Consider the following 12,794-nt stretch of genomic DNA (forward strand, 5'->3'; position numbering starts at 1 on the left):
TTTTTTTATATTGTCTTGTGATTTTTGTTTTTGCTTTTGGGGGGGAACGAAGATGGGTGGAACACGATCCAATGGAGATTCTGGAAAGTGTGAAAGTTTGCATTGCAAAGGCTCTCGACAAAGCCACCGCTGATGGACACAACGTTGACGGTGGCTTGAAGGCCATTGGCCTTACAGATCAGAGAGAGACTACTATCGTTTGGAGCAAATCCACTGGCCTTCCTCTCCACAAAGCTATCGTCTGGATGGATGCTCGCACCAGTTCCATCTGCAGGTTTTACATGCCCTCTCTTCCTTTTTTACATGGTTTTGCTAAACCGTGTGCTCTGTTTTTTTGACGGATTTGGTTTCACAGGAGACTAGAGAAAGAACTCTCGGGAGGAAGATCTCACTTTGTCGAGTCTTGTGGCTTGCCAATAAGCACTTACTTCTCTGCCATGAAGCTGCTTTGGCTCATGGAGAATGTGGATGACGTCAAAGAAGCTATCAAGAAAGGTGATGCCATCTTTGGCACTATCGACACATGGTTGATCTGGAACATGACTGGCGGTGTGAATGGCGGTCTACACGTCACTGATGTCACCAATGCTTCTCGCACCATGCTCATGAACCTCAAAACCTTAAACTGGGACCAGGACACTTTGAAGACTCTTGGCATACCAGCTGATCTCTTGCCTAAGATTGTCAGCAATTCGGAAGTCATTGGAGAAATCTGCAAAGGCTGGCCTATCCCCGGTATCAAGATTGCTGGATGCCTTGGAGATCAGCACGCTGCAATGCTGGGACAAGCTTGCAAAAAAGGCGAGGCCAAGAGTACATATGGCACTGGCGCTTTCATTCTTCTCAACACTGGAGAAGTGCCTATCAAATCAGGTCATGGACTTCTGACCACGCTGGCCTACAAGCTCGGGCCTCAAGCACAGACAAACTATGCACTGGAGGGTTCGATTGCCATTGCAGGAGCTGCTGTTCAGTGGCTAAGAGACAGCCTCGGTATAATAAAGAGCGCCTCTGAAATCGAAGATTTGGCGGCAAAGGTAGATTCTACAGGAGGAGTGTACTTTGTGCCAGCGTTCAACGGCTTGTTTGCTCCTTGGTGGAGAGAAGACGCCCGTGGTGTGTGCATTGGAATCACGAGGTTCACCAACAAGTCTCACATTGCTCGGGCTGTTCTAGAGAGCATGTGTTTCCAAGTGAAAGACGTTCTCGACTCCATGAACAAAGATGCAGGTGAAAAGGGTTCCCTGGATAACGAGAAAGGGGAGTTCTTGCTCAGAGTTGATGGTGGTGCCACAGCTAACAACCTTCTGATGCAGATTCAGGTATGATCGTCTATCTCTCTTCTCTTTTCTGCTCGTATGAATCTGATGATTATGACGATTAAACTCATTCTCTTATCTCTCCTTTCGAACTGGTTGTAGGCTGATTTGATGGGAACCCCGGTGGTGAGGCCTGTGGACATAGAGACAACAGCACTAGGAGCGGCATACGCAGCTGGGCTGGCTGTGGGATTCTGGAAGGAAGAAGACATATTCGAGTCAGGAGAGAAGGCCAAGAACTCCAAAGTGTTCAGACCGGCTATGGAAGAAGGAATCAGGAAGAAGAAAGTGGAGTCTTGGTGCAAAGCGGTGGAAAGAACATTTGATCTCGCTGATCTCTCTATCTAAAACTTGAATCATTTGATATCTCTGTTTTATTACCACAGTTGGGATCTCTCCGTCTTACCACAGTCACACTATGTTTAACGTCTTATATATATATATATATATGTTGGTAAAACATCGTTGAATGATTGATAAATCAATGATTAATCACATTATGATTAAGCTCAGCAATTGCGCCTTCGTTTCGAAGATTCATCATGGGAGGGGTCAAGTCCTAGTTGTCCAGCCATATGAAGAACACTCTTGTGCAAAGTGGCCTGAAGTAGATGATATTGAAGTAACTGAGTTTGCTGAAGCTTTAGAACCAATGTAACACAAATAGATAAATGAAGGCATAAAAGAGAACTGTGGCATACTCTTTTAACTTCAAAAGATATGGTTCCATGAAGGCTAAGTCTTTCCCTAGATGCTTTGAGGGATCTAACCCTATTGCCGCGACCTGTTAACGTGAAACAAAACATAATTAGAAGAAGATGTTGAGGTTAATAGTAGCGGGAAAATATAACAACAATCCTTAATACCTTGACTAAGATACCTTTAATCCCATTTGCTATCTGCAAGTAAACAAGAAACGAGTTAAATAAAACATATCTGAACGGAAAAAAAAAAAAAAAAGAAGGGATTGAAATAGGCTTGAATGTTCTCTTTTTCTGAAACAGTTTACCATTTCATGAAGAAGCAATGTCTGATCTTGTTTCCACAAAAATGCCAAAAGAAAAAAAGGCCTAACCTTCAACAAAAACTCTCCACCGGGCAGCCGTTGGTAGTCTGATGCAATCGCACCAGACGATACAGCAGTGATGGAAGTGTATCTGTCTCGTCAATTTCACTTTAACAACACAAACATATCTTCCACTTCATCATCTGGATTCATTTGGTAGCTAAGTTTCTGATGCCTGCAAATAAAACTCCTCAGAATTATTCATTAAATCAAGCCCTTGGGAAACTCAAGCAGAAAGCCTAACGCTTCAAAGGTCCACGGATTCTTCTTCTGAACAATCATACATTCTGCATAGCCCACCACTATATTATCTGGTGGCCTACCTGAAGAAGGTGCAAAACAAAAAACAGAACTTAGGATTCCAACAATATCATAAAATCCTATATATCATTCTTACTCTCAATATATCTAACCTGACTCTTCTAAAGAAGAGCAACCCAGATTTACAAATCATGAAAACATTGACCAGATTCACAGAAACACCAATGAGGATAGATAAAAAGGCCCAATCTTTCAGAAACAGAGAATCTTACAGATTGAGAGGCTGAATGGGGGAGAGAAGGGCCTAAATCTATATCTTGGTTAAAGGAAGCTAGCTCACAAATTTACAGTTAAAACACTGAGACTACGTTTAAGCCGTCAAAACTCCTAAGAGTTTTATATATATTACTTGTACCAGTAGAAGAAACATCAAACATGACACACTACTGAGTTCAAGCTAACACACATGTCGACCACAGACAAANAAAAAAAAAAAAAAAAAAAAAAGAAAAAAGACACAGATATTACCTTTCTCTTCAGACTTCACATGGTTAATGGTTTCTTTGCCCCTTATCACTACTACTCTGAACCAGGTCGCCAGTGGAACCAACCACCTCTATCTCGAACTGAATTAGGGTTTTTCTACGTTTCCCAGGGAATCAAAACGACAAATTCCATGACGCCACACTTCGAATTTCTCGATTTCTTTACACTGAAACCAAACGCTCGCCGACGACGACACTGGGATTCAAAAAGAATCCCAATTTTTGAACTGTTCAATTCAATCAAACAATGCTCTGCTAATCAAAACTCCTGTGTTCCCTCGTTGTTTTATTAGTTCAACTAATAATGGGCCTCCTTAGGTTGCTTCTTATTAAACATATGGGCTCTTAACGAGTCCTCCATTGGCCTCTACGTTGTTCACTTCTCTCTTTTTTATGTCAACGTGGGGATCAACTTTGTCTTACTTTTTTTACTTTGTTAGATGATGATATTGTAGTGTATTTAAAAAAATATATATATAGTTATACAAGTTTTTTTTTATAAGATAAAATCCTTTCAAGTTATTTCGGTTACTAGTACAAAAAATTAATATCTGATACCTTCTTCATTAAAAAAACTTCCAAGCAATTAATATGAGTTTTTCTTCTTCTTACTTTTCTATCAGTTCTCACTGAAACAACGAGAATCTAAGTAAAAAGTGGACAAATGGGAATTAAGATAAGAGTGTTGTAAATATTTTATTCAAGCCACACAAAAAAAAAAAAGAATAGAGAAGGTTTCAATGGAAACACAACAAAAAGTTCAAAGAGTCAATTGGAAGCAAAGGTAAAGAACGAAGAAAAAATCTTCGCTTTTTTTGCCCTACTTCCTTCACGCANTTTTTTTTTTTTTTTTTTTTTTTTTTTTTTTTTTTTGTATAATAGTATTGATCATAACATATATACGGATATACCCCATTTTCTTTGTCCTCCACTACTTATTGTAAAATAGGGTGTAATCTCATCTTTTACGTTTCAATAACAATATAATATGAAGGTAAGAATGAACAAGTAAACTTAAGTCACAATCTCTAACAAAACAGCAACAACATCAACTTTATCGCTTTGTATGTATACTCAACGACGTACGGGGCTCTATATATATCTCTCTAAATAATTCATTTAATTTTTCACTTTTTCAAAATTTGAACCTCCATAAATTTTGTAGGGGGAAGTTCTGATGCACTTCTCGTCACTGCATTTATTTCTGTAGGAGGATTCAAAATTCGAAAATATTATCATTTCATGGACCGTGTGGTAATTATATGCTTATTACATATCACGGTCTGGATCAATCATTACGCGATTACCTACATACATTAGTAATATTTAACATTCTTTGTCCTTTGTGTTTTTTTTTTGTATTACATATCAACGCGTCAACCACGACTAGGTTATAGTTTACGAAAACAAGATATATTTAACGTTAGTGTACAAGAATATATAACGTGGAATATTAGACAAGTGGAATGCTTTGACAAAATAATAATTAAGTTGCTTGCTAAGTCAACAAAGAACCGACTAAAATGTTTGATTTATCACATATTCTTCTGTGATGTTCCCAGATACTAAATTGGCAACACTTCTAATAATGTATAGCTTAGGCGTTGACTTTGAAATTTATAATCATCCCAAATAAAATTAAAATCCGTGTATGGAATCATATAAACAAATTAGTGAATTATTAGCAACTAAACTATTATTTGTTTTTTAGTCAACGTATGAACTAAAAGTTCTAGACGTGCAAAGTCAAACATCTTAGCAACTTTTGTTAATGACTAACATTTATAATATGTTGGCAAAAAATGTCAATAAAAAAAAAGACACACACAAGAGGGTCTTCTTTAAATAATTGCGTAGTAGGCAGACGAATGTCTTTTAGACAAAAACAAATTAAAAACGAAGCAAGTTTATCTTCTCTTCTTCTTGTTTTAAAGGTTTCATTCAAGTACACACATCTCTTTTCGTGTCATCTCTCACAACCACCATGAGCAGCCAGCAGCACCATCAGCCGCCGAGCTACGCCACCGACCCAAACACGATGTTCGTTCAAGCAGATCCCTCCAATTTCCGCAACATCGTCCAGAAACTGACGGGAGCACCACCGGATCTCTCCTCCTCCTCATCCGCTGCACAACAGAAGCTTCCCTTAACCCCGAAAAAGCCAGCGTTCAAGCTTCACGAACGACGTCAATCATCCAAGAAAATGGAGCTGAAGGTAAACAACATCACAAACCCGAACGACCCTTTCAGCCATTTCCACCGAGGGTTCCTCGTGTCTCCGGTCTCTCACCTCGACCCATTCTGGGCGCGCGTGAGTCCACATTCAGCGCGTGAAGAGCAACACCACGCGGCACCGGACAAGGAAGAGCAAAAAGCCATAGCCGAGAAAGGGTTCTACTTCCTTCCGAGCCCGAGAAGCGGCGCCGAGCCAGCACCGGAGCTTTTGCCACTGTTTCCTCTTCGTTCTCCTAACGGCACTAATCATCGGATTGAAGATAATTATCGCGACTCTTAACTTATTAGAAGACCTCTCTCTCTCCCTAATCGTCGTAATTTTGAGTTTTAGGCTATCAATTAATCTTAAGTTGGTGACACGTGATATTATTATTATTATTACTGCTATTGCTTTTTACTATTTTTGTTAGGGCTAATATCTGTTTTCATTTAACCTTAGGCTTTTTCTTTCTTTTTTTTCTTACCAAGGTCAACTATTTCGGCGCGTGTAGTCCACTACCTTTTAGAATATAAAAATCTTATTTTCATACGCGGCAATTTTACTTACATTATTAAGTCAAGGAAGACATCATTTCACTTTCACGACAATGGTATTATTGTCTTTTAGATTTTTTAATACTGCGTGAAATCCAAAAACACACGCTATGTATACTACTAGGTTGAAATTTAAAATTAATATGTATAACAAAAAAAAAAAAGAGGATACTTTTAAGATTCACTGTTCTAAAATTTCATACGTTATATTTGACAAGTCTACTATATCAAACGTAATCTTGTATCTTAAATTTTCCTTACAAATACGATCAAGTTGATGATGTATGAGGAGGTGAATGAATAATCAATAATGAATAGATAGGCTACATTACAACAACATAGGCCGACTCATATAAAAGATCCAAAAAATATGTTGACTTTTTGGTTAAGAAAGAAGCTAAATTCTCTGTGGTGATAGGGTACAGTGTAACAGTGCTCTCCAATCATAAATCTTTTTTTTTTTTTTTGCGTGTGTAATAAAGCTGCCAGCCGTTGGATTTAATGACAAAGCTGTGACGCAGAATGAAGCGGCGCCTATTTCCTCTGCAGATTCAACGGCTACGATTCAATTCTCCTGCTAAACATATAATGCACTCTTCTTTTTTTGTTTTTCTTTTATTACGTGTGTGTATGAAAAGAGATGATAAAATTAAATAGATGTTACTTGTAACAGAGGGTGTCTCTGCATCTATCTTTAAAGTCTGTTGTCAGTCTATCTTCGAACTCTGCCCCTCAGGTGTAATCCATATTTCAAACCCTCTGCTCATATCATAGCCGTCCATTTGTACTTCATCATTTACAAAACTCTCTCAAGTCCCATCGGAAGCCCATTTATAGATAATTTGGTTCTAATTGGGCCTCACGTACAATCTTTTTTTTTTAATAGGGCTACCCTATGGAAAACCCATCATTAAAGTTCTTCAATCAATACCACCACCAAATTAAAGTTCCTTTGAATTAAATTTCATAAAAGGTTTATGTAGATTTCGAAATTATTTGTTTGTATCATTAGGTACACAAAAATAATTAGTTAACGTCACACTCTGAACGAATAAATGCCATTTTTAATTATTAACACTAATATATAATATCACAACTAAACTTCTTCTTTCTTTCTTTCTTTCATTATCACGAAAAGATTTATACATTAACACACGAGAAAATCGAATGGATTTGTTGGGATTTAGTTAGGTCCAAACTCCAAAAGATTGGAAGATTTTTTTTGGTTTTCATATTAGACTTGCAAGAAGCAGCCAGCTTGAACGTGACCAACATGTATTTCCAGTTGTACCCACCGAGAGCTACTTAAATCACAGATATACCCTACGGTGGCTTCACCGTATCCAGCCTTGCCGCTGCCGATCACAACCAGCTTCCCCGGCCTCACCGCCACGTAAGTCACATTGTGCACATCAGAAGGTATCTGACCCACTTTCTTCCACGTGTCGTTCGTAAACACCATCACGTCGCCGCGCCAGCACGCGTACAAATCCCCGTTTTCTCCGGCGGCGCAGATCGGCGGGCTAACGGCGTCGTCGAGGAAGCCATCCTCCGTAAGTGGACCCCACTGCCACGTAGACACATCGAACGATTCTGATGTTTTACCGAACTGCCCCTGTTCCTCGGTGGCATATCCACCGATGACGTGGAATCTGCCAGCGTGGAAAGTAGCTTTGCACTCGTCTCGTTCGCGCGCCATATCCGGCAAGAACGTCCACTTGTCTTCTGCCACGTCGTACACAATTGCTGACGTCAGCGCAGATTTCTCTTCGTCGTGTCCACCCGCGACCAACACCGTCCGATCAGAATCGGAAGCGCATCCGAAGAAGGATCGTCTTACACCTGGCATGGTCGTCCCCACGCGCCATTTGGAGGTGAGGAAACTGAAGACGAAGACCGAATCCGAGGCCTGCCACGTGACCGGGTCAAGCCCACCCAAGACAATAAGATCCGGCCCAACAGAAACCAAACTGCAGAACAGAGGAAGTCCGTTGGATTGACCCCCAGGGAGCGGAGGAAGCTCCGTCCAAAGACCCGACCCGGATTCGAGAACGGCGATCCGGTATACAGGGGAAGCGTGAATCCTCAAGGATCCAGCGGAGTCTTTGTCGTGACGACGAGCCTCAGCCTGTGAAAGGATAAGAAGCTCTTGGCTATGACGTGAAGCTTTTCGCTGCTGTAAGAAGTCAGAGAGAGAGACTTCACGGTTCCAGCCTCTGCAAACGGAAGCTATGGTAGGGAACTGCTTGTAGGAGGTGCGTAGGAGACACTCTCTGGCTACGTCGTCGGGAAGATTTGGGATGAGTTCCATCACGAAAGTGTCAAAGATTATTAACTGAAGCTCTATTTTTTTTTTTCCTTCTTTTTGTGTGTCGAAAAGTGTCAAAGAAAGATTTAGATGAAACAGTTTAATTTAGTGAAAGAGGATTTTTTTGGATAGAGAGAAGGTTGAAGATGATGATGATGAAATGGGAAAGGGGAGAGTGTGCCGCTTTATAGAGATAGTTTGAGACTTGAGTTGAGGATAAGTGTCTTTTGTTTCTAGAAACTCTTCTTTGATTCATTCATTCATTTGGGTATTTTTCATTTTTGTTTGCGTCTCATAATAAATAATTCAGGATTTCTTTTTTGTTTGACAAATACTACTTGGTTTGTTAAGCTTATTTTATGTATTTTTCTTTTAATGTTTAAATGAAAGATAACGGAATTTGAGCATGGTGCAAAAACGGTTAATGGTTGTGAGCTTAAAGATGGAGACTTCGATCGTTGGGACCAACTTGACGGATGTGCTCTTCATCTTCTTTTTTTTTTTCTTTTTTGGTAGGAAATCTTTTTTTTTTTTTTTTTGGTAGATAATATTTTGTTTTGTGATATTCCCTAATTCAAACTGTCAAATTTAGTAACGAAGCTTCCAAATTCCAGCCAACAGCAAAATATATCCAAACATGATAAGGATACACATGGACCATGGATTGGAATGGTAGCAAATATAGCGAATTAGGAAGCCTTTGGACTTAATACTGATTTTAGACTTTTTTTTTGGATATGTTGTTTCGACATGTCACTCTTATATATATATGTGTACTGCATGCTATATAGACAGCTGTCTAAGCTAAATATACACTTACTAATGTACAACAAACAAGAATGAATTCATTTATCGTAAGTATAAGTTACACTTAAAAACACTTGCACATTAAGAGATTGTACTTTCTGAATGTACCTTCTGACACTATCTATATTTTAGATCACACCCTTTCTTTTCTCATATATTAAAATATTAATCGGACCACACTCTTTTGCTTTTATGTCCATGTCCTAATTCTAAACAACATAACTTTATGGCAAACCAACAACAGCAACGAAAATTGTACACTAGGTCATGCATATATATATATATATATATATGTATTCTACACATATATACGATGGCAAAATAAAATGATATTCGTATACAAATACTTGATGAAATAGTTAATATATAGACAATGATTTCAAAACACAGTGAGTGGAGAGGGGGTGAAAACAAAAATAGTACAACAAGAAGTATAGTTATTATAAATACATATAAAGAAGGGGGATCACTACTACGAATTTGTTTCCTTCTCACATTCTGTGGAACATGATCCAATCACATAACAGCGTTTAGAGATTAATTTCTAAAGTATTAAACTGTAAGATATGAAAGAAATAAATACTAAAATCCAAAATCCAGCTTAAAAGCTAATGTTTTGGAGTCTTTCCTCCCAAATTCCCTTCTAGAATGCATTTTCTCTAACCCTTCTAGAATTTCCTTGTTTTAAAAAAAATAAAAATCTCGTTTTTAGTTTATTTTATTTCGCTTGTTGTCTCCATGTGTGAGTCTATCATCGGTCGGCCATAAACAATTGCTTGTTGAATTATTATTTACATTACTCGACATCTTCAAACTATTACCGATGAACAAGGATTTATGTTTTTATATATGTGGTTACAACTTACAATATATATAACAAGCATATAGATCGTGATTAAAAATATATATTGGATATTTATCAAGCTTCTTAACGCGTGTGACGTAAATAATCGAAAGTTTGTCTCCTTACTCAAAAGCATTATACTAGTGCAAAGTACAATCCCTCAATCAAATCAATAACGCTTAGTATACATTAATCTGTAACGTATTAGACATTTTATTTAATTTACATATACATCATTTTTTTGTAGCTGTACAAAATTGAATAATACAATATTCGGGGAAGCAGCATGTTCCATGCAGGTTGGACTAGTTCTAGTGTCCACCACATGCTCTAAACATCTTTAACGTATGTATTTGGTTATTTATTTTCAAAATATAGTTTTCTGATTACTGCTATGGTACCCCATTCATGTATTTGCAGATGAGTGTAACTTGAAGTTTTGGTTAATATATAAGATAAATAGATAATATTATTATGGATTGCCACATATGGACAATGAAACGCTCGAATCTAGTATATTTATATAACAACAAATAAACTAATTGAAAATGAGACGTGGGATAAAAACGGGCTGCCAAAAAGGTTGAATCAACTTGAAGAAAACACAACGGCACGGCGTTGGAATGACTATAAGGTGTAGGACGAGAACAAAACGACAGGGCGTACGTCAACATCTTGCCAAAGAGAAGAGTCGTCGTGTGTTTCGTCGGGTGGCTCTTTGATGAATCAAAACATTAAACGACGGAAGCAATCCGTTTCTTCGCAGATAGGAATAGTCTCGGAATAGACTTAGCCATTTGACGAGTGTTGGATTGGACCCACTTCATCAATGGTCATGTCGATATTTTCAAAACTCAATACTCTTCTTTTGGTCCCATTCAATAATTCATAGTTTAATGAAAGTATTTTGTCATGATTAAGAAAATTCGCCGAGTCATTGAAAAAGAAAACACTCGAAATAATTAGCGAAATGGTTTAGATTTATATATATATATATATATATATATATATATATATATAAAGATTATTGAGAAGTGAGAACGATAGGGGATGGATTTTGTTAAGACAACGTAACTCGCCGAACCATTGAAAAGGAAAACACACGAAATAATTAACTCAATAGTTTAATTTTTTTATATATGAAAAGATTATTGAGAACGATGGATGATGGATTTTGTTTGACTTGTTTTTATTTTATTTATATCGACATTTGATTAAATTATTTAGAAGTACAACTACAAAACATCGAATCGCACCGGCAGCATAGAACCATTTTTTAATTACAAAAATAGTAACATATTCAAATACTAAAAACTTATCCAGAACGGCAGAAAACGCTGGCGAAATCAGCATAGAGAAGCGGACATCATATAAAAGAAAAAACAGTATACGTCTCAAAGGTGCATGTATAGTTAACTCGACGCCTTATTAGTTATTACTATGCCTTATTACTATTGGCATTAGGGATGACTTCAAACTTCAAAGTTCAAAGGATATGCATTATTATTTTCCAACTGTATTATAATAGCGATCAAATTGTTAAAGAAGACATGATTTGCATATAAACTGCCAGAATATGAAATAGAACTGGACTGGATATTTATGCGGTCGACATCAAATTAAATAAAGCTCTCACGTACAGAAGGATAAGCTCATTTTAGGTATTTATTTTACATCCTTTTTATGATTTTATCTATATGCATAATGCATTACGATCGATGGTTATCCAGTAGCTGCTGACGTGGGCTTTGTATCTTCTACTGCCCAGTCACTGTATTTCTTTCTTTTTCTTTTCAAGTGCGTCCAACAGTTATTTATTTTCATCCTCATCAATCATCATCATCAGACATACAATAAATATTGAAAACCAAAAAAAACGGAGGCCAAGTTGGGAAAAAAAAGAAAAGAAATCTACAACATGATTTGAGATAATGGTAATAAAATACGATAACAAGGATGACTTAAATATTACCCCCAATATACTTCGTTTTTCCCCTACACCTATATGATTCAAAGTGACTCTAAGTGAGAGGGAAAGCAAAAATGAAGGTAAAATTCAACTAATAAAAAGTAAAAACACTCCCGTTGATTATATTAGTAGCTAGCGTCGAAGAAGAGATGAACGACAACACAACGGTCAAATGAACCTTTGCCAAAATCAAGCGAGAAAAGCGAGGATAATAGAACGTGCCAAAGCAATTGAAACCACGTGAGTCGTGACAATGGCTTATTGCTACGTAACTTTTAAGGAAAATGGCCCTGAAATTTCGGGATCCACTTCAAAAGTCCAAGACAGTTTGCGGTTAAAATAAAGAAGTAAAGATAGAAAATTGACATGTACTCGGGAATATTCATAAGTTTGGTCTTGGAATTGTGTTAGTCACAACGAGAAAAAGATAAGAAGAGGATATGAGGCATTTCTATCTACTGAAAATTGAGACAATATACAAAAATGAGATATGGACAAGTATAATCAATATAATAAAAATATAATGTTCCAGTTGATGATACCTCAACTTTTTGAAGTGTTTTGGGAGTGACACATCATTAAAATTGACATTAAGTAAGAACATTTGGATTAATACAGCTAATATCTCCCAACTAATAATAATTATTTCATGTTCCACATCAGTATTTCTAAAATTTAAACAACTAATATCTAAATTGTATACCAATCAAATTATAAGAAGTAATACATATCATATCCATATTTTTCAAGAACAAATGTTGAGTCAAAAAAAAATTATAGCTTAAATTTAAACTAAATTAAGAAATCATTTACAATTTAAAACAAATATAATACAAATAAAATATAAATCAACATTAAGCAAGAATAACACAAAACCAAAATAAAGTAAAAAATATGTATGTGTAT

General features: G+C 37.0%; 3 protein-coding genes and 1 long non-coding RNA gene across 4 annotated transcripts in view; 2 read left to right on the forward strand and 2 right to left on the reverse strand.

Annotated features, from left to right (window-relative positions):
* Window positions 1–1,831, forward strand: part of LOC104703397 (glycerol kinase) — a 3,151-nt gene extending 1,320 nt beyond the window's left edge. The window contains exons 2-4 of the mRNA XM_010419403.2: window positions 53–274; window positions 356–1,322; window positions 1,422–1,831. Coding sequence (XP_010417705.1) covers window positions 53–274; window positions 356–1,322; window positions 1,422–1,667 — 1,435 coding nt within the window. The 3' untranslated portion in view covers window positions 1,668–1,831. The remainder of the gene's footprint in view (window positions 1–52; window positions 275–355; window positions 1,323–1,421) is intronic.
* Window positions 1,830–3,443, reverse strand: LOC104703396. Its single transcript, XR_754203.2, has 5 exons — window positions 3,175–3,443; window positions 2,329–2,708; window positions 2,186–2,218; window positions 2,021–2,103; window positions 1,830–1,921 (listed from the first exon to the last, which is right to left on the reverse strand). It is a non-coding gene; the product is annotated as an uncharacterized LOC104703396 (long non-coding RNA).
* On the forward strand, window positions 4,974–6,726 carry LOC104703398 (VQ motif-containing protein 11-like). The gene has a single exon (XM_010419404.2). The coding sequence runs from the start codon at window positions 5,176–5,178 to the stop codon at window positions 5,704–5,706; it is 531 nt and encodes a 176-aa protein (XP_010417706.1). The 5' UTR covers window positions 4,974–5,175; the 3' UTR covers window positions 5,707–6,726.
* On the reverse strand, window positions 7,046–8,435 carry LOC104703399 (F-box/kelch-repeat protein At1g80440-like). The gene has a single exon (XM_010419405.2). The coding sequence runs from the start codon at window positions 8,269–8,271 to the stop codon at window positions 7,195–7,197; it is 1,077 nt and encodes a 358-aa protein (XP_010417707.1). The 5' UTR covers window positions 8,272–8,435; the 3' UTR covers window positions 7,046–7,194.

The sequence above is a fragment of the Camelina sativa genome, chromosome 7, assembly GCF_000633955.1.
Source record: "Camelina sativa cultivar DH55 chromosome 7, Cs, whole genome shotgun sequence".
Taxonomy (NCBI): domain Eukaryota; kingdom Viridiplantae; phylum Streptophyta; class Magnoliopsida; order Brassicales; family Brassicaceae; genus Camelina; species Camelina sativa.

Coding starts and splice junctions, on each gene's coding strand:
- LOC104703398 (XM_010419404.2), top strand. CDS start 5,176: ATGAGCAGCCAGCAGCACCATCAGCCGCCGAGCTACGCCACCGACCCA.
- LOC104703399 (XM_010419405.2), bottom strand. CDS start 8,271: ATGGAACTCATCCCAAATCTTCCCGACGACGTAGCCAGAGAGTGTCTC.